The 27,838-nt window shown below is 35.4% G+C and overlaps 2 protein-coding genes across 3 annotated transcripts; one reads left to right on the top strand and one right to left on the bottom strand.

Annotated features, from left to right (window-relative positions):
- Positions 1 to 740: 740 nt before the first annotated feature.
- On the bottom strand, positions 741 to 8,179 carry LOC105332027 (major vault protein). Of its 2 annotated transcripts, none has more exons than XM_066080401.1 (11): positions 8,123 to 8,179; positions 5,973 to 6,118; positions 5,281 to 5,827; positions 5,025 to 5,150; positions 4,583 to 4,693; positions 4,277 to 4,402; positions 3,958 to 4,107; positions 2,849 to 3,087; positions 2,378 to 2,720; positions 1,818 to 2,273; positions 741 to 1,633 (listed from the first exon to the last, which is right to left on the bottom strand). In XM_066080401.1, the coding sequence occupies exons 2-11, from the start codon at positions 6,101 to 6,103 to the stop codon at positions 1,289 to 1,291; spliced, it is 2,574 nt and encodes an 857-aa protein (XP_065936473.1). In that variant the 5' UTR covers positions 6,104 to 6,118; positions 8,123 to 8,179; the 3' UTR covers positions 741 to 1,288. The 2 variants fall into 2 exon arrangements, with proteins under 2 accessions (XP_065936473.1, XP_011432756.3); XM_011434454.4 differs by lacking the exon at positions 8,123 to 8,179 and adding an exon at positions 7,646 to 7,805 and having other exon boundaries at positions 5,973 to 6,120.
- A 4,224-nt stretch (positions 8,180 to 12,403) lies between these two features.
- Positions 12,404 to 26,191, top strand: LOC105332026 (uncharacterized). Its single transcript, XM_011434452.4, has 3 exons — positions 12,404 to 12,560; positions 17,270 to 22,275; positions 23,815 to 26,191. Exons 2-3 carry the CDS (start codon positions 17,331 to 17,333, stop codon positions 24,495 to 24,497), a joined length of 5,628 nt encoding a protein of 1,875 aa, XP_011432754.3. The 5' UTR covers positions 12,404 to 12,560; positions 17,270 to 17,330; the 3' UTR covers positions 24,498 to 26,191.
- Positions 26,192 to 27,838: the final 1,647 nt, after the last annotated feature.

The following is a 27,838-nucleotide window of genomic DNA, read 5'->3' on the forward strand; positions in this document are numbered from 1 at the left end:
TCAATAAAAACATCGCCTACTGGATATACAAGCAACATCAATGAAGTTTAAATCGAATATTGATAATAAAAATAAAATATCGGAGACATATAGAACTGGTTCCTGGCGTGATTGCGAGTATCTCGTAAAACCTCGCGAAAATATCTACCACGCGAATAAAGTTGGTTTACAGTAATTTTCACAAATGGATTTCAGTGATTAATACCAATTATTTACATATCAAAATATGAATAAGCTTATTGTAAATGATACACACACGCTATTTTTTTTTTAAATTATAGTTGATTTTCTTATATTGTTCTTACATACACTACAGTAAATGGGGCATCTGACAAATCAAATAAAATAGAAGGGTCCCATATCTGCAAACTATGATATGATTCAGTCAGGTTTGAAAGTCATAACAAGAAATATACGTATTATATGTAAGAAATGGGCATCATTTAAAAACGGATAAGCTACATCACTCATGAAAAAATGTTACTTTATACAGACATATTGAGGTTTGATTCTACATTTTCTGTGAAATTACGATTATGTTAAATGCTTCTGGTAAGGTACAACGAATATATTTTGAAAATAATGTTGATTCTTGATTCCATTCACCCATAGAGTCACAAAATTAACAAATTAAGCAACAGTCCTAACAGTAGCCCTGATCAGCGCAAAAATGTTGACCTATTGTATAAAAGAGGTTTTGATTAATTCACTGCACCCAAAGCTAAGAACAAACAAGAACATTATTTTTGCATTATCTTTTATTATATTAGAATGAACTTAAATCAAATACAAAATTAAATATTAGAAACTACAACAGAAAATAGAACAAGTGTAAACTATATTCAACAGAAAAAAGTGGATACAAAACTAGTAACAACATGTCCAAAAAGTGCATTAATTAAACTATGTTTAAACCATGACTCAGGATGTGCAGAAAGTACCAAACACGTTGCACTTTCTAAATGTACAAGGTCAGGGTTTGATTTTACAAAATATTTGTTGTCCAAGTCCTGGTATCTACATGAACAACTGATATCACAGTTCAAAGGGATATACATGTACTGGTTTAAATAGATATAGAAATATAAACAAATTGCTTTCACGGATACCATGCATATACTTTGTCAAACACAGGCATATCTCCAACACTGCTGCCTTGATATGTTACCTTTTCATTCTCATCAGGGATAATTATGTATGTTAAATTTTCATGTCTAAACACAATAAGCAAATGTCATACACACAAACAAGAAATTGCACTCTTAAGCTGTCAACACAATGTCAACTTCTAATCGTCGTCATCGGACTCTGGAGCGGATCTTCGGGATCTTTTGGCAGGAACCATTCCCCCTATGATACCATTGGCGGTATTGAAGAGATTGATTGGACTGTTCCCATCGGTGATAAGTGTGGACTTGAGGCCCAGAGCAGACAGGAGACGTACCTGCATCTCTGGCCCAGCAGTAGCAATGGCCTGGAGTGTGGAAGCTCCAATGGCATCCACTTGACTTTTGAATTTGGAGGTCTCAATTTCAGCATATTCTCGGCTTTTGCTGAGCTCCATTTCATTCTGTTCACGGAGAAATTTGAGCTCAGCCTCCCTGGCACTGGTAAGTCTCTCAAGTTCAGATTCCTGAAAGCATTATATTTGTGTAAAGACCAGGACATATATTCACATACACAACTTGTCCTACTGTAAGCCAATTACGATTGTTTAACAATTCACAATATGTATGTTACATGTATATTAAAATGCATCGTACCATTCATCCTAAAGGATGTTGAACTATCATTCAGACTATAGTTTTTGTACTTACGGCTTCAATTTTCGTGGCCTGGGCTTTGAGTCTGGCTTGTTCAACAGCGGCTTCACCCTCAATCTTGGCAGCTTCAGCTCGACTCTGGGCCTCAGCTTTAGCCTGACCAGTGCTCTCCACTGCAGCACTGTTAGCCTGCAGCTCCAAGAGTTCTTTTCTTGCCTTCTCAGCCTCTGCTTCATCTGAGATCTTTTGACGCTCCAGACGACCTTTGGCCTCTTGTTCCAGACGTTCGGCCTCATGGCGGGCAGCAGCCTCCTGAGAGTTGGTTGTGATTTCAATGGCCAACTGGACAGATTTCATCAATGAATCCCTGGTCCTCTGGTCCACAGGTTCCACGGACTGAATGTCAATGCTAGTGATACACAGATTATTCTGGGGGAATTGAAATTGTTCCCGAACCCTATCCTTGTCATCAAATCCAAAAACAGAGGATCTGATAATTCTTGCTGAGTTCTAAAATAAAATGTAGACACATGGGACAATTTACTTTCCAAAAGCATAAAATGGTCACAGGAAATTCAAAGAGTCGTCAACTTCACTTTTTAACAAAATCTCACCTTGTGGAAATCGTCAAACTGTACTTGAGCAACAGCCCCTCTGACCCTGGAGGCAATGGCTTTGCAAGCATCTCCCACAAAGTCTGGGACACTGAAGATCTTGGCAGCCTCTACCACATCCTTCTTGTCCTTGATATCGAAGTGCCAGTTGTAGGACAGTTGGAGTGAGAGCCTGGCGTGATCAGCAGTTTCCACGGTGATGATGTCTGTGCAGAAGTCAGGGCCCAGAAGGAGACACAGAGATTTGATGACATTTTGTTTCTTTGGTTTACCACCAGACAGGGAGAGCTGTGTGAACTGTTCATCTGGACCAAGCATAACCAGCTCAGGTCCAAAGATCACTCTGCAAATGTAAACAAACATGCTTTGTTCAGTGAGTCAGTCAAAGAGCATTAGAGCTATTTTTACACTTCCATACATATACATGCCAATTTTGTGTCAAATTTACATAATCTCAGATAGTTTCTGTACCTGGCTTTTTTCTCTTTGTAATCATAGATTTGGACAGCTGCATTGTGTGGGACTCTGAAAGTGACAACCTTGGTCTTGTCCCGTTTCTCGGACTTCTCTGCACCTTTGGAACGGTCCGAACGGTCAGCCAATGGGTCTTTGCCAGCCAGAAGCAAAGTCTCCACTGCAGGAGGGAGCTCTTTTTCCCAGAGTTCCTCATCATGACTTAGCATGTAGGTTTCTCCTCTGACAGCACGCACCTGACATCAACAAATCAACAAACATTAAATCAATGACGTTTCAATCACAATGAGATTGTTGCAGTCATTATTGGGAGTTGATTTTAATCAACTCTCCTATGCAGTTACTCTAGCAAACCGAAACTGAAACAGTGTTTGGACCTAAGCACAAATCATCACTGCTGACAAGAGTTAGTTCTTGAAAATAATCAATTAATTCGATGTAATGTACGCTGAAGCATTTTTTAAAAGGAAACTTATTTATAAATACTTAAGAAATAGTCAGATTTAATAGTACGAACATTTTAGAAGTTTTTTGCAGTCATATGTATTCCTACGCCAGAGTTCAATATAGTCTTGTTCAACCATCGGCTGTCTCCGTACATCTCCGACAAGCAGGGAGTCAGTCTATATTAATGGTCGCATCATCAAGCGTATCATGTGACCTGGTATCTCTTACTTGTCAGAGATTAACGTATACAGCCAAGCATCTGATTGAACGAGACTAGAGTTCATTATTGGTTGAATCCATACAATATTTGAAATATTTTGAATACCGATACATAGTTTGATGAAATCAAGTCTAGTATTTAATATAACACAACATGATTCATAACAGGTTTTCTCGAAATTCTTGTCAGAAAAGCCCGAGAATCCATTTTATAAAAATGTGCGTCATTAAAATAGAGATTATAAACTACTTGCCAAGCAAAATAACATATCGTTGATTTTAAGATAAATAATAATCGATGAAATCAACTCCCGTCAGTACTTCAGTACTTTGATATACATTACAATTACACTGTACCAGATATTTCCTGATAATAGAGAGCCTATTTGTGTCACTGTATCCAACTACCACTCAAACATCCGGAAATTTAAAATACACACCTTTCCTGTCTTGACGTCTCGCACATAGATACCCTCATTTTCATCCAGAGGAATGGCTACCCTCTTAATCAGTACTTCCACTTCTACTGGAGGGACATACTCCTTGGGGCCACGAATCATCCACCTATCTCCTGGACGAAGTTCTTCGCTCTGATCATCAAAGACAAATATATTAATTACTAATGTCATAAACAGTCAACTGTGATACTAACATTGCTCTTCCTGTTGTAGACTTTATGAATTTTGAAATATGTGCATGAAATGGATTAAGTTAATTTCAATGTATCCAAGATCTGAACCTTATTTAGCATACACATACCGTGTCTTCATCTTTGAAGGACTCTGTGGCTCTGAGGATAAGGCCCTCGTCTTCTCCAAGAACGTAGACATTCTGTATTCCCTTCATCAGCCGTTCTCCAGGCAGCAAAAAGAAAGATCGCTCTCCCTGTCAACAAAAAAACCCAGATAGATATTCTCTTTATTGTATTTCACAGCTACAACATACAAAAAAAGATTAATACTGTAAGCTAGAGGGTTTTTGCTCAATTTCATAACTCTCTAAACATAACCTTTGGAGGTACACACATTTTTTAAGTATTTTTAAAAATGATTTCTGGATTCCTACCTTGACAAGCTTTTTGCGACCCAGCTGGGGATGACCTGACTCATCACAGGGGTCAAGGATGACACAGTATTGTCTGGAGGTCAAGGTTGTGATGTTTACCACTCCAACAACCTAAAATAACGTTGTGTTTTAATACAACTTGTTTCAATTACCACTCATAACAGTCATTGTAAAGCACCATGCAGTTTTCCTTAGTTTATTTTCAACTTGTACATGCTTTTGCCCTGGACCATTTCACAGAGCGGATATTTAATTACTTCATACTGGCAATTTAATTTCAAAATAGAATTTTGAGAGATAACATGATGCTATATATCTAACCATTACCATGTGGGAAAATCATCTTTCAATTTCCTGTATATATTTTAAATTTCCCTGTATCATTGTCTATTTACCAGTACCATTACATGTACGTACATATGTAACTTGTAACTTATCTTACCTCCTCGTAAACTCCAGGGATATGGGTCTCATTGTCCTTCATTGTAATCAACCATTCCTCTCCATTCTTTCTTACAATTCCAAACCCATCTTTGAATGTCCTCAAGGATTTCATGTGTAAAGCTTTCTAAAAATTTTGAAAAGTAAAATTTCAAAACCATATTAGAAATCAAATAACGGCATGATATCAAGATGTATTAAATGTTCACAATTTAATGTTCACTGATTCGTGATAGATTGAGAAACAAAGACGTCACCTTCTCTGTAAGAACGTAGGCATTGACAATGTCCACCACTTCTTCATATGCACCGGGAAGGTACGCTCCTGTTTTCTTATGAATCCACTCCTCCCCAGTAACTCGAGCCTTTCCCTCTCTGTCAATGGTCTCCTTCCTTGCACGGAGACGGATGGCCTGATTTGGGCGAATTACTGTAGCCCGAATCGTCTCCTCAATGACCACTTCCTTTTGTGGGATGTAGGTCCCTGGTCCCTCAAACAGCCATTCATCTCCAGCCACCCGCTTCTCCCCAGAGTCATCCTCAAAATCCAGCACCGCCCTCAACCTCAGAGCAGAGTTGGCTGGAATGACCTTCAGTGGGGTCACAACCTGTTTTAGGACTTCTCCAGGGTATAGAGGGAATGGCTCCTGGGAAAGACGGATCTCCAGGTCAGCATGACTAAGCTTGGACTGACCACTTTCATCAAATAACACTTTTCCTTCTTTGTCTTTCACGACTGGATTTTCAATGATGCAGTAGTGCCTTGGGGGCACTGTGATCATCTTTTCTGGGCCATATACCACCCTGAAACATAATTTCACAACAGTCCAGTCCAGATGATGATGGTATTAAACAAGAGAATAAATTTTGTACTCTAGTACCAAAACTTCTTGCAATAGTTCTATAGAAGTAAGGAAAGCAATTTTTAAACATTGGGTGATGTTCATACCTTTCATTGTCCTGTCTGATGAAGGTCTGGGGCCCAATCTCCAGTCGGGTGACATTGAGGTTCTGGTCAAGGACATGGAGATAATAATAAGGGGGGATGCGATAAATACTGTCATTGGAATTCTTAGACATTTTGATTCTTCTTCACTCTGAAATGTAAGGAAACAGGCAATTGCATGATTATCAACACTTAGAATAAATAGGATGCACACTACACTATCAATGAGAGAGAGAGAGAGAGAGAGAGAGAGAGAGAGAGAGAGAGAGAGAGAGAGAGAGAGAGAGTGTGTGTGTGTGTGTGTAATCCATCTGAAATACCAAATTACATGTAAAAATTCTAAAAATAAATTGCTCTCATCCAAGAGATTAACATTTCTGTGTAACTTATAGTTTGATGGATTTGTTTTTTAAATATGACATTCAAACCAATGTAAGATGAATGAAATATCCACTATAGTGGGCCCGGTGTAAATGTCATTTTCACATTGAGAGCTTTAAATCATTTAAAATGTAAAAATGTATGTAATTCGATAATATGTAAATTAATTGATTACTACAACAGCTTTTCTAAGGTTACAAAGAATGGAAATTTTTTAGTCTAAGCACCATTCATATTGAGACCTTTTTATTAAGCACTCGATCTGTAGCAGTAGGAGATTTACTATATATAAGGATATTTAGCAATGGCTTAACATATCAATTTTGTATATTCTTTAAATATATTTGAAACACAAAACTTCTTTTTGTAGATGCAATCTTGCAGACCACTAATTGTGGAGATATAGAAAATTTTCAGTTATTTTAATAACTATACACATTAAATTTGAAAAAAAAAACCATATTGTCCATAGTTTCCTTCATGCAGACATTTAAAAATGGTTGATTTAATTCTAGAGCTGTCTTATGTAGAGCCAAACCTCGAGACATGTTGACACTACACTTAAATACTGGGTATAATCTTTTGACAACTTGTACATGTGCGTGCATGTTTTATGTCAGACTTTCATTAAAAGTTCATAGGAAACAACAAAAATATAGATTATTGAAAGGAAATGATCTACGTCATGTATGTTAACAGTCAACACAAATCAATTAAGTCTAAAGTTGCATAACATTTCCTTCACATTAATAACAACAACTTGGCCTGTATCCAAGATCTAAAGGTAAATCAGTCTGACCCTCATGCAACTAAATACATGCTAGTGTAATGTCCTTAAAAGTTATATACAAGTAATTACTGTGTGTGTGCATAATTATTTTTATCAATTGTAATGAAAACTGTGTTAGCTGACCATGCTCGGTAAATAGAAATATGACGTACAGGTAAAGAAAGCTTAATTTGGATGTGAGCCTTATACATTGAATTCCCACATCAAGCAAATGGCTAAAAACAATTTCTATTGTTTCATCCTTATACATTAATTAGTCTGTGATTTCCTCTTTGATATACAAGTTTATAAGTTTGCACAACAAAAATTTTATCCTTTCTCCCTGTAATCAAACATTCAACACGATCAAATAATAGCTCTTTAATTTTACATCATGGTTTTGCAAATGCATAAAAAATCCATATATACATTTACACATTTACAGCTATAAGTGCTAAATATTTTTATTTGATCATTTCATTTCCAGAAAGTTATCAATGTACATTTTCAATTCATATATACTTACAGTGATGATCTACTTCAAACACTTGCAGTCTCAAAATTGAAATGTTGTGAAATATCAGCTTAATGCTGTCATAGCTGTTATTAGAATCAGGAAATTCCTACACTAGCTGCGCAGTGCCCGCTAAATAAAGACCAAACTAAAGGGCAGGGGTATATATAAGAGCATGAAACTGCTGACTTCGGCCAATTTATTTTGCTTATGGTTAATCTCCATGAATAAAGGCAGCTATATTTAAACATTAACAAATTGTCGCGATTTCACCATTGAGGAGAAATATCTTGGTGATTGCAAAATTTATAAATCTATACCTGAACATTATTTTGAAAATCCCCATAGCAATGTAAAACAACTAACAATTATAATAAAAATAGTGTCATGTACTCTTTCGACAACGTCAGTTAAAAAGCAGAGTATATTCATTGTCAGAAACAATTAATTGTAAATTGTAATGCCAGATAAAAACAAAAGCGTGCTTACCTGTACAGAGAAAACGGGTATTTCACAACAACCAGGAAACTCGAAGGGGCGTGTCCAGGCAAAGTCAACACGGTATCTGGTTAACTCAGCACCTGGCTAACTCGGCCCCAATAACCTTATATTATTAGAACTCGAAACCAGAATCTACTTACAAACCAGAAAATGTAAAACAAAAAAAAAACAAAAAAAAAAAAACCCAACAGAAGAATACTTCTATCTTATTCTTCCTAATTATAAATCTTTTAAAAAGGTTTGCTGGAAAATATTTTTTCTGAACGATTACGTGCTTTTCCCGTGCAATTTGATACAGAACGGGCATATTATAATAAACATGTACTTTGTATACATAATCAACAACTTTCAAACACGTACAACCCCTCCTCCAACAATTATTATTACATTTGTTGTCTTTTTTCAAAAGGTATCATGGAATATCCAACTTTGATCTTGAAACCATATTAACTACACATTTTAAGGTGGTATAGGACACCTCGATGTTGTGACGTATTGTTTACACAATTAAACAATAAAATGAAGTCTGATTACAGAAGAAGTTTCTTTCACGAAATTATTGTCATATGTAACAGCGTAGCGCAGTGGGTTGGAGGGTTTAGTACGAATCTGTTTGAGAAATAAACATCTGTGATACCTGCCTCAGATAATTATTTTGACTCAGATTGAGATTATATATATATATATATATATATATATATATATATATATATATATATATATATATATATATATATATATATATATATATATATATATATACACACAAGCCGAGCAAGATCAATAATTTACCAGCATATCGATCCAATTTTAAGGTAAATGTGCACACAGTAAGTATAAATAACGAAGATTTTAAAGAATATATTGGCAAAATTGCTATCAAATATACAGCCTCGTTCTAGTGAACAAAATAAAAAAAGGATATAGATGGGGAAAACAGTTAAAATCTATGTAGATATTGCATATTGTCAAATCATTAGATTAGAAAATGGTAAATTACAGACAAAGTGGGTCCGGGGACATGGATACAACGTGTGACAATGTATTTCGCACTGATGCAAACATGAACAAATAACAAAACCCCATAATTTATGAACTAGGGGAAAAATCAGATTATATCAATTTAAGGTACACAAGAAAAAATTTGATTAAATTGAAAAGAACTTACATTTTACAAACTGATCGATTCTATCCAAATTAAGTTAAGAACTCTCTCTCTCTCTCTCTCTCTCTCTCTCTCTCTCTCTCTCTCTCTCTCTCTCTCTCTCTCTCTCTCTCTCTCTCTCTCTCTCTCTCTCTCTCTCTCTCTCTCTCTCTCTCTCTCTCTCTCTAACGGTAGCACCGTAAAACTTCTGAGACATGAATCATCGCCTTAAAAGGACTTGCACACATTTTGAACTCAAAATTTAAAATTTTATTTTTTCAATTTTAATGTTTAGAATGGTTAATATGGGTACTTTTAATTCTTTAATCAAAATTTGAAAGTCCAATATTGAGTTATAAGCAAGATACAGAGTTGGAAACTCTTTGTTTTGTAAACAAAGCTCGAACTTTGTTATGGTTTACATGTTTTATTCTTGTTGCTCTTTTCTGTTTATCATATTATCTATGGACACATTGAAACAGTTTGCCTTGTTTTTCATGAGTCATTTGGTAAAAAATAATGGCAATTCCATACTTTACTCGAGCTTTGTTTACATAACAATGATTGCTTACCTCTGTATCTTTCTTAAAACTTGACTTTCAACATTTAAATTTGGGTCAATCATTCAAAATGAGCAAATAAACCATTTTTTCATAAAAAAAAAAAAAAAAAGAAAAGGAAAATTTTGATCTAAAATCGTGTCGAAGTCCCTTTAACTATGGTTTGCAGATGTGAAATATGTCCGATGACAGGGTGCGGAAGCTATACTTTACATCCAACCTAACTTATCACTGTAAAACTATGTTTAGCTCATCACTCATTTTTGAGAATATCAAATAGCTAGATGGCCTACTTCAAGAGTATTTCGCGTTGTATTCGGGTTTTTTTTCTTCAGTTAACTATAAACTCTAAATGAGGAATTGATAATCTTAAAACAACAAATAATTATTTTCCAGGTAGTAATTGTATTTGAACCATACAAAAAACACTAAATTCCAGAATCAAGGTAAACGTTTCCAAGAGTATTTATGTATGTGCAATCAATCAAACCCAATTGACAAACTATACGTCAAATGAAGAAGAGAAAGTCTAAGATTTTAAATTGGAATTTTTATGGCAAATTAATTTTTAACATATTCTAAAATTTTGAATCTCCAAAAAAAAAAATAAACTTCAATTCTATAAAGTTGAATTTCCATGATTTACATCGCGGCAATACCACGAGCTAAATGTTTGAACTTGAGTTCCAAGATATAGTTAGCTTTTTTGGAAATTTTAATATAGAAAAATATTAAATGGCCCAGGTAAGATTACGTAAATTTGCATAAAATCGTCATTGATTTTTCTGATCGATCTCGATCAAGTAAATTACAAGTGTTTAATATGGAATTCTATATACAACTGTCAGCTGCCAACTGCTTACTGCTCATTGCCAACCACTTACTGCCAATTGCTTTCTTTACCTTTTTATTTGGTTATTAAAGCGCATGTGCAGTCATTTATTTGAGAATGGAGGGATTGATAGATAGGTCTTTCAAAAAATGGTACACACAATGCCACTTATTTTAAGAGTAGATGCAAGGACAAATCAAAGTACTGAAGTACTGCCGGGAGCTGATTTTATCGATTATTATCAATTTTAAAATCAACGATATGTTATTTTGCATGGCAAGTAGTTTCTAATCTGTATTTGAATTACGCACATTTTTATAATATGATTTCTCGAACTTTTCCGACAAGAATTTTGAGAAAACCCCATATGAATCATGTTGTGTAATATTTAAAGATAGAATTAATTCCATCAAACTGTGTATCAGTAATCGAAATATTTCTAAAAATTGTACACGTCTGGATCCAAGCAATATTGAACTCAAGTCTCGTTCAACAAGACGCTCGGCTGTGTCCGTTAATCTCCGACTACCAAGAGAGACTCTCTGCTTGTCGGGGATTTACGGATACAGTCGAGCGTCTGGTTGAACAAGACTACAATGAACTCTGGCGTAGAAATACATACGACTACAAAAATAATTAAATTGTTCGTACTATATTAAATCTGACTATTTTCAAGGTATATATAAATACGTTTCCTTGAAAAACAATGAAACAGCATACAGTACACCGAATTTATCTATTATTTTCAAGATCTAAGTCTTGTCAGCGGTGATGATTTGTGCTTAGGTCCAAACACTGTTTCACTTTCGGTTTGCCAGAGTAACTCCCAAAAATTGTTGAATGACAGATGTCCATTTACTGCTTCGTTAAGAAAATAATGAGAGATAGTGGAGATCTTGATTTGTCTGAAGCTATCCATATACATGTAGAATGTCCGAGACTTTGTTTCATTCCTGTCATTCATAATGATCTAGAAAGAGTGATGGTCACATTGAATAATCATACACTTAGAAAACAAACACACTTTGTCCAGCGGTTCGTCATGCCTTTTTGTATAGCATGCGCGGATCCAGAAAATTTTTCCAGGGGGGGTCCGAAGGATAATTGTGTTTGCCAGGGGGGGGGGGGGGGGTCCGAGGCATATTTTCGCGATAATTTTACTATGTAAATTTAATAAATTTTCATTTTCCAGGGGGGGGGGTCGGGACCCCCCCGACCCCCCCCCCCCCTCTAGATCCGCGCATGTATAGCAACCCAGAAGTATTTGGCTGTTACTATATATAAAAAAGGATGTATCTACATAAACATTCTTGATATGTTTGAAAATATCCTGGCAACTAAAAATGATTTTGTAATAGGCTCATCTAACGAGTTTTCTAAAATTGCCTTAGAAATGATGTTGCATCTAAATCTATTGCTCCCAAGCACGTTGCACGAGGCCATGGAACCTTTTGGGAACCTTATAACTATTTTAAAGATTAACTTAAAGTTACATTATTTCTAAACATTTTTTAAATAAACCGTCTTCCACTTATGCCTTTGTTTCTGAGACAAGACCATCTACAAGCAATTGGGACTTAGGCTAGCAGTTGGCAGTGAGCAGTAATTAGTTAGGAGTAAGAAAGTTGGCAGTAGGCAGCAAGCAGTTGGCAGCTGACAGTTGGCTGTCGTATATGGAATTCTTTACTTGATAGAATATAAATCACCAACATATTGAAATAGACTATACATAAACCATTTAAGCGTTTAAACTACTATCCGGGAAGCTGAACTGTCTGCGTTGATAAGACGCTTGCATTGATTTTTTTACATGCTTTGACGGGCTGAACAAAAAACTCGAATTACTGCAACAGCCTAAAATAAACAGATTCCATCCAACATGTAGGAAAGGTACAGTTTGTTTTACTTCAAGATTATTACGGCTTTATAATATGACAAAGATAAGAAAACATAGCATTTGGCTGCACAGACTATCAAAATTGGTTTGTTTACCTGAGGAAGTTCACGTCATCAAAGATGAACAATAATTTAACCAAACAAAAAGCTTTGTATAATCAACGACGATATTTTGAGATTTATTTATTACTACGCCCTAGAAATGGAACAAAAAATTCAGCTACTGGAATTAACCCGAATTTTCTCATACAGGCAAATTGGAATTGTTAAACAGTCCGTTTTGGGTAATTTTAATCATTGTCACTATGGTCATTTTTTTCAACTATTAAATGCTGTGAAAGTATAACAATAATTTTAAACTGATGAAAAATATTCAAATGTGTGGTTTAAACACACTGTCAGGCACTTGTTTTTTGAGATAAAGTTTTCCCTATTGTATAATATTATAAACAAGGTATCTGACTCATTACCTGGTGTAATCTTTTTGAATTGCAACTATATTCAACGAAAAAGCAGTGGACAAGTGTTTATAATGATTCTTTTCTAGGATTATTTATCTGCAAAATCATATATGGCAGACTTGCCTCTATTTACCTGTTTGCATGAACAGCTTCAAAACATTGCTTGATGTCAGGAAAGGATGTTTTACACCAGATAAATTATCGTAGAAGAGTATGATTATGAGCACTCTTCTATTACGTTTCATCCAAAATTGAAATTGATTGCAAGTCACATAGGGAATGCTACACTTAAATTGGAGTTGATACCTTGTGTTATTATCATACTAAAGGGTAACTTTTATGATAGAAACAAGCACTTGTGTTCATGCTGCTAAATTTTATTATTTATGAGGGGGGAACAGGCCTCTCGATCCACTATCATTGGGGCCGATATTCGGTCCCATTCCCAATGTGAAAAAGGCATCTTTTTTCCCAAAATTGAGTGTGTTTTTCCCAATTTGAGATTGCCTATAAATATTAATAATGTAACTTAAAAGAAAACCATACTTATTCCAAATATATATCTTGTATATTCAGAAGTCATAAAAGCACTGTGAAGATGTGCAACACTACCGCATTGTAAACTGTTTCTTGTGATCGGTAACTTAGCCAGAATTTCCTCAGAGACGGTGTAATTTTAAAAACGATGTTTATTACTTTTAATCCTGATATTACAGTTTGTTGATAAGCTGTTAGTAGTTTATAATTCTGCAATAAATGTTAAAATTATTATAAAAATGTTTGTCTGAACAGATCCTCTACAAAACAGTAGCAAGTGGGTCGAGGGGTTGGACTAATACCCAAAACACACAGAAGTACAGAGACTGATTTTATAAATATTGTCATTAGGCTAACACAATCAAGAAAAATTTATATATAAAAGGTATAAATATAAATATAGATTAAATTTTACATTAATACAAATAAGATAACTTTTTTAAAAATTCTAAAAAAAAAAAAACTGTTTCATTATTTTCTTTGCCATTTAACATATAGCTAGTAACTACACAAAAACCTTTTGGGAAATTTTACATTTTCGTCCCAAATTTGTATCACACACTGTGAATTAACTTTTTTTCTTTCTCATTATTTTACACACATGTTCCCAGTGTTAAAAATAATTTTAAAAAATAAACCTTTAAAAAATCCTATCAATATACCCTAGTTTTTGTTCTGGGGACTGTACATTAAGCAAGGAAAAAAATTCCCAATTTCTATCAAAACGTCGCATTTTTCCCAATCCATTGGCCCCGGCCCCAGTACCAAAAATGAGTGTGAGAGGCCTGGGGAAGTCCCATTTTCAGTTAGTGAGTAAGTAAGTATAGCAATTTTTCTATATGAATTTGAGCTCTGTGCAAATGTATGTCAGGTATATATACATTAAACTTTTCACTGCTCAAGTGTGGACTCCAGTAAATACCTACTGCCATAGTAATTAAATTATGTACAAAAATCTTTCAATTGTATTAAACATTTGACAGAACTCAGTGGCGTCGTAAGGGGGCTAGACTTATCCAAAAATCTTGACAATCAAAATAAAAGAAGGTCTATAGTTATGTATAACTTTGCAAAAAAAAGTGGGAGACTAAGCCTTCCCCCGGTTCAGATGCCTATGAAACCATCTTACTCCTAAAACATACAAATTTTATTCACTTTCTAACAGTTTTAATGTCCGTTGGGCCGGCTGTATTCGCATTATATCTCATTCTGTAAAATGAATTTTGTAATTAATTACTGTTGAACTTTGATATCTCGAACACTGATATCTCGAATACAGTGGATATGTGGAAGTGATTTTTAAGTCCAAACTACTAATTTTTTACTAAAGTATTTTACCCTCATTCTCTCAAATATCTCGAAAGTTTTTAAACAGTCTCATATAGTTCGAGATAACAAAGTTTGACTGTCTATACTCAAATCACTATTATGTAATAAACTATTTACATACTTACTAATTAATCTAGCTTATTATTATTAATTGGACTTTAATATATGCCCACAAAAAGTGCAAATGTAAATAACCTAGAATAAATAGGCTTACTCTTACCTTAATGATACATGCAATTCATAACTTTCAGTATTATAATACATGTATAATGAATATTACATGCTAGCTAAATTCAGAACCTTCAGAAAGTTAGAGAACCTAATTATAGAATAGTTGTATTTTGTTGTGGGGGGGGGGGGGGGGTAAACCTTTATATTTCCAAAGGATTTGTGCTATAAATGTATATTTTCACCCTTTTAGAAACCATGTATGTCCACCATTTCACCACTGTCAGTCAACAAAAATTTTCTAATTAGAACAATTTTAACAAAACCTTGGACTTTCAGTAGGGCGTAGCTATCTATTCCTTGTGTCATAACAAGTTAAAAATGATGCGGTTTCAAGCGAAATATGCACCTATTGGGTAGTTTTAGCTTAAAAGCCAGAAATTTTTTGTTGATTTCAAACAGCCATGGCTGAGTGGCCAGCAATGAAATAGACTGTTACCCTCTGTGTACAATATTCACGTTGTCCTCTGGGATCGGTGAATATTGTATACATCAGGTTGTTGACCCCAAAATCAGCCATAATTGTACATTGTATAACATATAGAGTTTTTTCTACAGCCAATATTTAGATGGGAATTTTGCTTGCAAATTTTTTTGTTCAACCCCCTTCTAAAACAAAATGGAATTTTTTTTTATGATTTTATAAAGTAAAATAGAAGAGAACTAAAAAATCAAAAATATACAATATGCAAAATATGGAATTACAACAAATCAATTTTGGTGTAAGTTACTGTGGAGTTTATTTGTAAACAGCAATTTCTAGATTTTCCAGATTTTCTCTTTTCAAAAAACCACAGGCCCCTTTTTTTAAAAATCAGGAAAAATTACTGGGATGTGTGAGCTAGAATGCAATATTATACAATTATTGCAGTTTTTGAGGTCAATACGATGATTTAGCTATCCAAGAAGTACAATACTCACCGAACCGGAGGCGAGGTGAATATTGCACTTCGAGGGTAGCTACATCATCGTATTGAGCGAAAAAAACAGCAATAATTATTTTATTATATGATTCTGCGACGAAATGATACAGATATAACAAATTACGTGTTATCAAGCGAAGATTTTAGTTTAAAACCATAGCCGAACAAACTGAGAAATGCGATATTTCATTGGACGATCTATTTTTAGTCCAATGTAGAGAAAATCAAATGTTATATTGACCTCCAAGGCCACGTGCAGGTGAATATAATGTTCTGGTTTTTTTTTAAATAGATAGTTGGAATTGAGCCAATTAGAGAAACAGGAATTAATCAATTATATAATAATTATATTTATTATACCTCTACAAATTGTTTCTATGTAAAATTATCACAAATTAAGCTGCTATTCCTGTAATTATTACATGTATATCTTTTAAAGACTAAAAGATAAGACAACACTAAACATTAGCATGGCCTTTACAGGCAATGGCATTGTTTTGAATCTACCACTTCTTGGGTTTGTGAAACCGATGCACTCGGATGCAGTAAAGTAAATGGAAGCAGAATGTATAATATGGGGGTCTTTTTAATTTTTTTTTTGGGGGGGGGGTTAAAAATTGGCAAAATAGCAAGATTTTTCTGGTAATAGTTATGTAGTTTTAACCTGGTAATGGTTTAGGCGTATATGCTGATCTAAATTTATCTAATATAAATGTATAGTTTATATGATAAGGTTAAATACAAGGTTGATTTTAATTTTTAAAAAAAAGGGCTAATAATTTTTAGGTACAGGTACTTTTTATCATATATTTAGAGGTAGATAAAATCTAGGTGAATATTCACTCATTGAAACAGAGCAAACTTATTTTGTTCACAGAAACTTTTAAAATTCCTAAAATCATGTCTTATTGTCAAAATGGTCTCATATAAAAAGACATTTTTCAACACCCCTCTTTTTCTTGCTGTAAATTGATATATTTAATAGTATAGCAAAAACTCAAATTTATTGATATACATTTTATAATTGATTAACATTTACATGTATATTTAATTTCATCCACTCAGAAAGAGATCTCAAGCTTAGTGCTTAATTTATTTTGGAATATTAGTATGCTTGCTTGCACTTCTCTGAACAAAAAAACCCCCCAAAAACCACAATTTGGACTTATAACAGTCAACTGCCTTTAGATATTTGTTGTAATTGAATATCTGATATATTTTACAGAGGAGGAGATAAATACCATGTGAACTACACCAGCTGAGAGGGCATCTAGCTGAAGACAAGAATGGAAACCACAGGGGACAGTAAAGCTGAAAATCAGAAGAATGGTGGAACAGATCCTCATTCCACATCAAACTCTGTGTCTGATAAGCAAACAAAACTCAATATTCCTGCAGTGGTGGTGAGAAATGAAAACAATGACATCATTGAACAAATGGACGAACCCAGCATTGACTTCTCGCAGGCAATTCGAAGAAATTTAAAATCCAAACTCATTCAGAGAGCCAACAGCCCTGTAAAAGAGCACAAAGACAAGCTCCAAGACACAATGTCTGAAAACTCAGAGTCCGGTAGTGAAGAAGGGTTGTCAGATTCTAGTGATACAGAAAGGGAAGGACCCAGTGATCCAGGAAAAAAGGTAGGCAAAAATGCCATTGCAGTCCAAACTAGTAAAGAAATACAGACTGGTATGGTTACAGAACTTGCAAAGGACAAAGGAGAAAGTGTCACAGCAGTCAAAGAGGGTGAAAATCTACAGGTTTCTATGGTAACAGATGGTGAGAAGAAGGAAGAAGAAAGTGATGGTCTTGTCAGAGAGGACTGTAAAGTGGAGGCTGCCCCAGAAACAGTGCTCAAAGATGAGGGAGGGGAAACAGTTAACAAAGCAGTGGACTGTGAAAAAGAACAGGCAGATAACATGGCAAAGTCAGCGACAGAAGTGAGCAAAAATATAAACACAGTTGAAAAGGGTGAGGGATTAAAGACCACTACAGTGATTAAACAAAGGACTGTGGGTGGAGAGAATATTCATACATCAAAAGATAAAAGTGAGGAAGAAAATTCGGTGTTTTCTGTTAAATGTGGAGAACCAGTTGTAGAAAAAGATAGTGATGCAGGTGAAGGAAAGAAAGCAGAGCCGAGTGATTTAACGGTAAAAGACTACGGAAAACCAACTGTAGAGGAAATATTGGGAATTAGTGCTAAAGAAAAAACACATGATTCAGAGGAGAAGACAACAAGTGAAGTGGAAAGTGAAATTGAAAAAGGAACCACGTCAGAACAAGAGTGTTTAGAAAAAAATATCCTGAATCAAAGTACAAATGCAAAGAAGACTGCAGTTGAAGAGGAAGATAATGTTAAAAATGATTGTGCTGAAAAAATTGATAAGTCGAACAAAGTCCAAAACTCAAATGAAGAAAAAGGAAAGAGTTCAGATAATGTATGTTTTACAGAGATCATGCCAAAGGAATGTGGAAAGGAGCTGACAGAGAAAGCAAGCACGGACACTGTACCAGAAGATGAAGCTGACAATTCCCTTGAAGAAAAGGACTTTTCTCAGTTCAACCTGACCAAGACCACTACTGTTGTGTGTAGTCCTCCGCCTCCTCTGATGATTCCTGCGCTGGGTGTTGCTGTTAATCCAGCTAGTATTCCAGCAGTGGGACAGTTTCCTAGAGGTTCTGTTGACCTCAATACTGTGGCTATTCAGCAATTTCAGCAATTCAACCTTCAGCCTACTGTGTCAAGCTCCAGTGCCCCTCTCACTCAAGTGTTGATATCTCCTGCTGTGGCCACTGCGTATCCTCCTGGTGTAGTTCAGAACAGATTCCCTACTCCAAACCACCCTATTAATGTTATTCATAGAAGTCAGGTTCCACCGAGTGGTCATCATCTGATCACAGGGTTACCAGTGGGCATTGTTCCTTTTGTGCCAAGTTCCAACGTCAGAACGATGATCCATCCACAGGTGTCAGGAGGTCTACCACCAAGAGTAGTGGCACCAAACATACCAGTTCTTCCCTCATCTACTCCGACCCCCACCACTATACAAACTATGCAGAGAACATTCCCATCGTCTCCTTGTTCAACAGCTGTCACTCACCAAGTCTCACCAAACCACACTTCAAGCATCTCTCTAGTTCCAGTTATATCTACGTCTTCATTGATGCAAACTGGCACCATCACTATGCAACAGCTAGTAAACAGCCCAATAGCCGCACCAAGGCTAGTATCAACGTCCACTATAGCACCACACGTCATACTTGCCACTCAAGCACAAGTCAGACAAGCTGGTTCACCTACCGTTACATCAAACCAACCATCTAAGACAAGCATTCCACCACTCCAGCAGTCAAAACCAGATGCTGCACCTGTCCAACAGAAAGCAGACGCCTCTACATACGTTGATAATGACAGTATTGACATATCTCTAGTGAACAAAGTGAAGATGTTTTATTTCCAATGTGACAAGTGTACATTTGTTACAAAATCTGCTCAAAATTTCCGAAGGCATTACATGCTTCATTTAAGCTACAAACCATATGCTTGTACAAGTTGTGGCTTTTCTTCCTGCAACAAATATGGATTTTCAAGTCATTTAAAAAATCATCAAGCTTGTGTGGGTCAAAAGTTTGTTTACAAAAAAGATATTGAAGCTGAAAGACAATTGGAAAGAAATGTGAATGCATGTAAACATTATAGATGGGTCTCTGATGAGGAAAATGATAAATCTTCAAAGGAACTCTTCGGTGACCAAAGGAGATTCAGATTCACATCTAAGAAGTCGGACATAGGTAACTCGGCATTGGAATCCAGAACTTCTGGTGAAAGCATTGATGAATCACCTTCAGATGTGCAGTTGGGTATTGTGAAGAAAACTTATTCAGGAAAGAAAAAGATTCGTGACATTCTTGGAGAGATGGAGAGCAATTCACGAAAGCAAACTGAACATTTATCTCAGCTGAATAATGTAGAAGATTCAACAAAAGTTGTATCCAAGAATGAAAAGGCCTCAAATAGTGGTGAAGGAGTTCTAGTGGCCAAAAGTAATGACCATGTCTCAATGCAAAATAGTGGTTCATTAGTGGGAGCAGTACCAGCAAAAGATACAAGTCAGGAAGAAAAAACTGATTCCGATGATATGAGTGACGTTATAGATCCACTACCCTCCATGAAGATCATTCCTGACACAAGTGGCAGTAAGAGTCCAGAGTACAGGAAACCAGGAAGAAGAGGTAGAAAAAAGCAGAATGGAACAATGAAAACATCCAACTATCTGAAAAAGAACTTCCAGAAAGCAAAGAAAATATTGCAGAATAAGAAAAAGCTTAAAAGACGTCGCAAAAAGGTGAACAAAGGTCAGAATTATGAAATTGTTGATGAAAGTAACATTCTGGATCTTCCCCGTGTTCGCAAGTTCAAGACTACATTTGATCCTAGTCCAGATCTATATAAACGAAGGAGAAGAGAAGTATTAGAGGAGGAAGAATTTCAGAAGCCACCTAAACCACCTGTCCCATCAAAACCAGAAGCAAAAGAATCTCCGCTGTACTACAAATGTCCGTATTGTGGCCAGTCTGGAGACTCTGCCGTTGGGATCAAGCGTCATGCCTTCTGGGTCCACAACATGTGTGAATACACATGTAACCTGTGTATGTACATGTCTATGTCAAAGCAGGAGTGTCTAAGACATTGCTATGCAGATCACCCAGGCACCTCTCCATGCATCAAAAGATCCTTCTGTAAAACTATGGAAGTGGAGGAGGTAACTGACAAAAGAGATGATGTAGAGAAGAATGGTGAAGAGGAGAAAGAGGTGGATAAAGAAAGCGATGAGCATGAGGAGAGTGAATCTGGTGACGAGGAAAAGGAATCTTCAGAGGAAAGTAGGCCGAAAGTCAATCCAATCAAAGGACAGCAAAATGTCCGGTGTATCCAGTGTGACATGAAGCTTACGCATAAAGGGATGCAAATGCATCTGTTACGCATGCACAAAGTTTTTATGTATAAATGTTCATACTGCAAATATGTCCACAGAAACATAGGGGAAGTAACAGATCATTGCACATCAGAACATGGCTTTAAAATATGTAAAGCTGTGCGTGTGGCATATGACCTTCAGAGAGGACATGATCTCATAGAATTTCTACCGAAGAAGAAATTAAAAGAAACAAAGAAATCCAAATACTCAAGAATGCTGACTTTTAAGAAGAATTTTAAGTTAAAACGGAGGCCTCTGAGTATGAAAGCCAACTGTCCACTGTGTGGATTTGCTTCCAATTATATTGGTGTGCAGCGACATCTATCAATGAGACACAAACTGAAAAAGTTACAGTGCGGGCGTTGTGGTCATGTGACCTACAATAAATCCGATGCTTTGAGGCATTCAAGGAATGTTCACAAGGAAGAAACTCCTTATGTGTTGCGCACTTTTGCAGACATTGAATCTGTGGCAGCTATGTCTAAGGAGGATTTGAAAAAATGTGGTGTAGTGATGTTTAAACAAAAAGAAGACCAGAGTTCTGACACTGAAGATGAGGAAGCAAACAAAGATCTGGATGCAAAGAATGATGCAAAAGTTCCTAAAGCTGCTACACCCCTAGAGAAAGAAACTGGAAATGTGTCCTGTCCAATTTGCTTTTCAGAGAAGCGAACACTAAGAGGGGTAGAGCTGCACATGATGCATTTGCACAAAATTTGTAACTGGTTATGTGGAAGATGTGGATTCCAGTCCACAGATAAGTATGTGACTTTGCAACACTCTGTAGACCTACATAAAGATGAAGACCCTATGATCTCCAGAACATTAGTTAATTTGGATAAATACCTTGCTGAGAAAAATATGGATCTTGACTACAGTTCAGCACCTACAAAACAACTTGATGCCAAAACAGATCCATATAAACCAGATTTTGATGAGGATGAAACTGTTGAAGACATGTACAATCAGAAGGACCAAGAGGAAATGTCACATGATTTGAATGTTGACCCTGAGACCAGCAGTTTGAGGAAGGCTTTCAAGCGGAGATCCTGTAGTCCAAAAGGCTCAGATATTGGGAGTGTGGCGTCAGCAGCGTCTGAGAAGGTTCCACTAAAGAAGAGTGTGAGGGAGTTTCCCCGAACACCTGGAGGAGATTCAGTGGACTCGGACTCAACAGAGGATGGCTTTGTGGTGAAAAAGAAGAGGAGCAAGAAGATCTCCCAGATAGCTAGATCATCACCTAGTCTTGGTGAGTCTTCTCGTTTAAAAGTTTATTTTCATATTGTTAGACAATATATTATGTATGTGCTTGATTTAACTACATTAAAACTGAAAAATTTATTTGCCCAGTCAAAGTGAAAAAACATCAGTCTAAAAAAACAAAAACAATGTTTAACCCATGGCAAGCTATAAAATAAAAACATAATGTGAAAGTTTATGTTCATGCCATTCTACTCATATTGTTTTTCATTAAACAGGGATGAATAATGCTTAACCTTAAATTTTATCTACTCAAATGTCTAGCAAGCTAAATTGAGGACAGGATCTTATCTATATAGATTCAATCATTTGTCTGTATAAGAGGGGTTTTCCCCAGGCTGTATTAGTGAGTCCTGATCACTTGTTACACCTATGTGTACAGGTGTTTCATTTACCTGTTCTGTGCATTGATTTGATGTCAGTACTCTGACTGTTGGAATTAGACAACCCTAGGTAACATTGATCAAGAGAACATTCAGGTAATCTGCAGTATTTCAATCTCTAAAAATGAGTAAAGGTGGGCCGACCAGTTATGGGCCTCTATACATGCAGTGTAAGAATTAATTGTTTCTCCATGGTGGATCTGATATTTGAATCTAATTATTCCCATAACTTTAATCAAACTTAATAACCTTTATAAAAAATTTCATTGTGAAAATGTAGGTCAAGTACTTGCACAGTACTTGACCTACATTTTCACAATAAAAAAATCTGATGTAATAGATTATGACAAATGTAGGTCAAAATTAATGCAGTGTAAAAATAAACAATATTCACTAGTTTTGTTTATAAAACTTTTAGAGCGCAGTGAGATATATTTTCCTTCTTTCTCATTTAAATAGATTTTGACAAAATACATTGACTAGCTGAAGGAATAGAATGTACTTAAATGTGCTTGTATATTTTAATGGCTTTCAAATTTGGTGAGGAGATAAAAGTCCATCTCTCCTCCAGATCTCACTTGCTAAAGATGGCAGAAACCTTGTGTACATTGTGAAGTCAGAATGTAAACAATGCCCCCTACCATAAATAATGGTTTATATCCCCCATGTGATTGTTTTTTCTTGCTTATAAAGGGATGTATAAGAGTAATTATAACAAAGATTAAGTACATGCAAAATAAGTTGCGAAATTATTAATTTTTTTTGGTATATTTGTTTGGGGCCATATTACACATCATTCTATAGAAAAAATATTCTGTTGTATCTACCAGTTATAGAGATATTTAGTACAAGTACAGGGGCCAATCAGAAAAAAACACCTTTAGATTATTGTGTAAAAGTTACTTTCAGGTCAAATACTCCCCCCACCCTCCTTGTAGTCAAAAACGAAATTGGGAATTTGAACTTTGATTCTCTTTTCTCTGTAAAATGAGAGTTATAGCAAACCATATTTTCTGGAACAACTGTTTAGTGAATGCATTCCTCATAATGCGGATGTAAAGATGATGAGTAGGATTATAGCGACTGATTTCCTGCTCTCCATTACATGAGTCTACTTCCTGGTTATCGTTATTTGTTTGTTTCAGGCTACACACCTTCATCTTTTGTGGTACGTCCCAAGGACATGAACCAATTAAATCAGGGCTTCAGTTGCGTGTACTGCAATTATGCTGCACCCCTGCGGCATCAAGTACGCCTGCACTGTTACGACAAGCACACAAACCACCCGGCTTGTGTTATGGAGTTCCAGGTCAACGGGGAAGAAAATTTTTATCGTGATGATGGTACAGATGATGTCTTATCTGACAGTTCAGATAACAATGATGGTGAAGCAAAGAAAATTCAGAATGAAGCTGTATTAAAAGTTAGTCCCAGTGAAACAGGGAAGAAATCTACAACAAGCTGCTGTGATTCAGATTCCTTGAAGGAGGATGACAAGATAGACCTTCAGATGAAAAGAAGTGAAAGTATAACAAGCAGAGATACAGATACTGATGAACTCCACGCTTCAGAAATCATCGACAGTGGTGGAAAAAGGTTCCGTAGAGGACAGAAGAGGAAGAACAGATTCAATAATCCACTGAAAACCCTGGTTCACAAACTGAATTCCAGCCAGATTAACCTGGAGGATACGTTCCATGGTAGCTTAGATGAGGTGGACTCTTTTCTCAATAAATTCGGAGTTCGTACCCTAAACATGGATATGCTGACTCAGCAGCAATTCTCTGACTTCATCGAGAGGTTCGGAAGTTGCCTACAGCCAGTGTAATGTGATGTGTCATAAAAATCAGTCATTCATGTACGGTACATCAATGCATGTTTGTATATTTTTTCATGTTCATGATCATAACATGGAACCAGTTATGCAGATGTGCTAAGGAAGTGACAAAGATGATTGAAGTATGTGTCCAACTTGCTACTTTTGAACATGTCTATTTTTGTTATGTAAACATCTTTTTTGTGACTTTACTTCTCTCTGTAATTTCTGTTGTAAATACCAGAATAATGCATGCTATATATTTTTTGTTTGTATTGTAGTGTATTTTGTATGGAGCAAATTTCTACCCCATATTTACAATGGGTCTTTGCATGGGGTTTTCATTCTAATGATCTTACATCTAGTGATTACTCAAGTTACCAGCAATTTTATCTAGAAATGTGAAAAGATGCTACTGGGTAACTGTTCATTGGCTGTGGTGGATGACAGGAAGTCAGTGCAATACTGTGCATGCTGTGGGTGTTTTTGTAGTTAGCTGTTTACGTAATTTTCACAGGCGTTTACTTTTCTACACCTCTGTATTTTGAAGTATTGTTATACTGACCAGTTATATGTAATCTAGGTAATATAACATTTTTTGTTTATATAAATCTGATATAACGTTTTGCAGATAGCTCTCTCTCTCTCTCTCTCTCTCTCTCTCTGAATACCCCAAACAGCTTTCACATTGTAAGGTTCTGATTTAAGCATGCTTTTATTGCTTTGTTTGGTACAATTTTGATGGGATTGATTATGGAAAGGTTATTCCCTCTTATCCTGTATAAAGGGAGGTAGTGGCACCCTTAGAATTCAAAATGTTCCCTTCATACTGCATTAGTTCAACACAATTTTAAATTGTCATTTTGTTCTCATATCAAAAGTTACTTTCATCAAATTTTGGGTTGTTATATATAAGAATGTCTTTTTAAGGACGTTAATTGTAAAAATTTGGTAGGTTAAGATAGGCATACTCAAATACCAGGATAGGGTTTTGGGGCTATTTTTTTTTTTATCTACATGTGGTGGCAATTTTTCAAATAGGCAAAATGTTACTTTTGCAATACTTTTTTATGGTTACAGTAGTTGTTGTGATGCACCTTGAAAAAAGTCTCAATAAAGGTCTTTGCATTATATTTATTACAGAGATTTTAGTTTACTGCATGGTTTTTATTATCATTTCAAGTAAAAACAGGTGGATTTTTGTTTCCTTTTTTATTGCATGGCGTGTTTTGTATTGCTTGCCAACTATTGTGCTGTAATCGTGGCTTTTTTTCTTTATGATAGATATACTAGTATAGTGCTATTCAGGCATTGAAGGTTGAGCCTTTTAATTTTTTTTTTGATGTTTGTGAAACTGACAGACCATGAATTATGGAGTATTTTCTACAAATCTGTATAATCAAACTTTTCTGTGACCTGATTTACGTGACTGAATTTCAGACGAATCTGATGAGGATCGTACTCAAATCACACGTGTGCTAATGTAAGGCACTCAATATGTACGCAAAGTTTATCGACTTTGAACCACTATCTTCCTAATGCAAGGAAGTCTGGGGACTATAAAAGAGTGAATTTTGAACAAGTTACTGCATTGCAACAAAGTTAGTGTTATTGTTCTCTCATCTCGTGTAACATTTTTTTCACTTTTTTTCCATTTATTGGTACATGTTTTTTTTCTACCAACGATAATAAAATGAACAAAATTATTCATAAAGTTCATTGTTTGTTCTAAAAAAGAGTTATCTTTTATCTATTTTTATTTTAATATATACAGTGAGCAAGATATTAACTGGATATTGAAACTATTGTAAAAGTAGTTTTTGGTTCTAAAAGGAATGGAAAATTTGAATACTAAAGGCATAAAGTTCATAACTATCCTGGTTTTAATTCTAAACAGACTTGTTACCCCCGATGCCATTGTGTAAAAGAGTTTAAAAAATAAGTCTTGATTTTTGGGAGTTGATTTTAATCAACTCTCCTATGCAGTTACTCTGGCAAACCGAAACTGAAACAGAGTTTGGACCTAAGCACAAATCATCACCGCTGACAAGACTTAGTTCTTGAACATAATCGATAAATCGATGTAATGTACGCTAAAGCATTTTTTTCAAAGGAAACTTATTTATAAATACCTTGGAAATAGTCAGATTTTAAATAGTACGATCAGTTTAGAAGTTTTTTGCAGTCGTATGTATTCCTACGCCAGAGTTCAATATAGTCTCGTTCAACCATTGGCTGTCTCCGTACATCTCCGATAAGCAGAGAGTCAGTCTATATTTAGAGGTCGCATCGTCAAGCTATCACGTGACCTGGTATCTCTTACTTGTCGGAGATTAACGTATACAGCCAAGCATCTGATTGAACGAGACTAGAGTTCATTATTGGTTGAATCCATACAGTATTTGAAATATTTTGAATACTTTTCGGAAAAGTCCGAGGATTCATATTATAAAAATGTGCGTAATTCAAATACAGATTATATACTACTTGCTAAGTAAAATAACCTATCGTTGATTTTAAGATAAATAATAATCGATAAAATCAACTCCCGTCAGTACTTCAGTACTTTGATTATTACTAGTATGTACATATCTACAGATTTATTGTTGTAAAGTGTTTAATTATACCACTTTATAAGATAATGTATTCATGACATATAGGAACGTTTTTTTTTTTTGGCGAAATTTCACCCGACTTCTACAGTCAGCAAAGTAAGGAACATATATTGCGGGATTTAAAATTCTAAACCTAGCTCAACGTAACTTCCTTCTGCTGCAAAAAATATCGTTTTGTTTACCGAATTTTACTTCCTTTGAGGAAGCATTTCACAATATTGATATGTTATTACATACTGACGAATACATTGTTGTTATTATGGATGCTTTTTACCCATAAAAGTCCAAAGAAGTTGAAAAGTGTAAATGTACGTCGTAGATGTACTATTATGTATTTCTGAACCAAGCCTTCATGTCGATACACACGTAGGGTACTTTATCCGTTATACTAGTACTGCCTTTAAACTGCCTTCAATTGTAACGATTAGAAATCCGTGGATTCCGACGAAGGTCTTTATCTTCTTAAAAAGAAATTACATACAAAAATATATTTACATCTACCAAGTAATTTCTCATCTATTTCATATGAAAACCGATTGTGATTCATAGCTATATATTTACACCCACCAAGTATGATTCCCACTTTTTCTTACGGAAATTGATTGTAATTCATAGCTCTGTGGAAACTGACAGGGTTGAAATCTACACGAGCCACCCAGTCCTAACCCATTAATTAATTGAAACCTTCAGCAACCTTAGAAAAATAATAGACTGCACGAAATAAAATCTTAATCATGT

Source organism: Magallana gigas, chromosome 3, assembly GCF_963853765.1.
Source record: "Magallana gigas chromosome 3, xbMagGiga1.1, whole genome shotgun sequence".
Taxonomy (NCBI): Eukaryota; Metazoa; Mollusca; class Bivalvia; order Ostreida; family Ostreidae; genus Magallana; species Magallana gigas.

What these genes read in the sequence shown, in the direction of transcription:
- LOC105332026 (XM_011434452.4), top strand. Translation starts at nt 17,331, where the DNA reads ATGGAAACCACAGGGGACAGTAAAGCTGAAAATCAGAAGAATGGTGGA. An exon ending in TAGATCATCACCTAGTCTTG is followed by an intron (nt 22,276 to 23,814) that starts GTGAGTCTTCTC and finishes TGTTTGTTTCAG; the next exon opens with GCTACACACCTTCATCTTTT.
- LOC105332027 (XM_066080401.1), bottom strand. Translation starts at nt 6,103, where the DNA reads ATGTCTAAGAATTCCAATGACAGTATTTATCGCATCCCCCCTTATTAT. An exon ending in GTCGCAAAAAGCTTGTCAAG is followed by an intron (nt 4,403 to 4,582) that starts GTAGGAATCCAG and finishes TTTTGTTGACAG; the next exon opens with GGAGAGCGATCTTTCTTTTT. An exon ending in CCTTCAAAGATGAAGACACG is followed by an intron (nt 4,108 to 4,276) that starts GTATGTGTATGC and finishes TTTGATGATCAG; the next exon opens with AGCGAAGAACTTCGTCCAGG.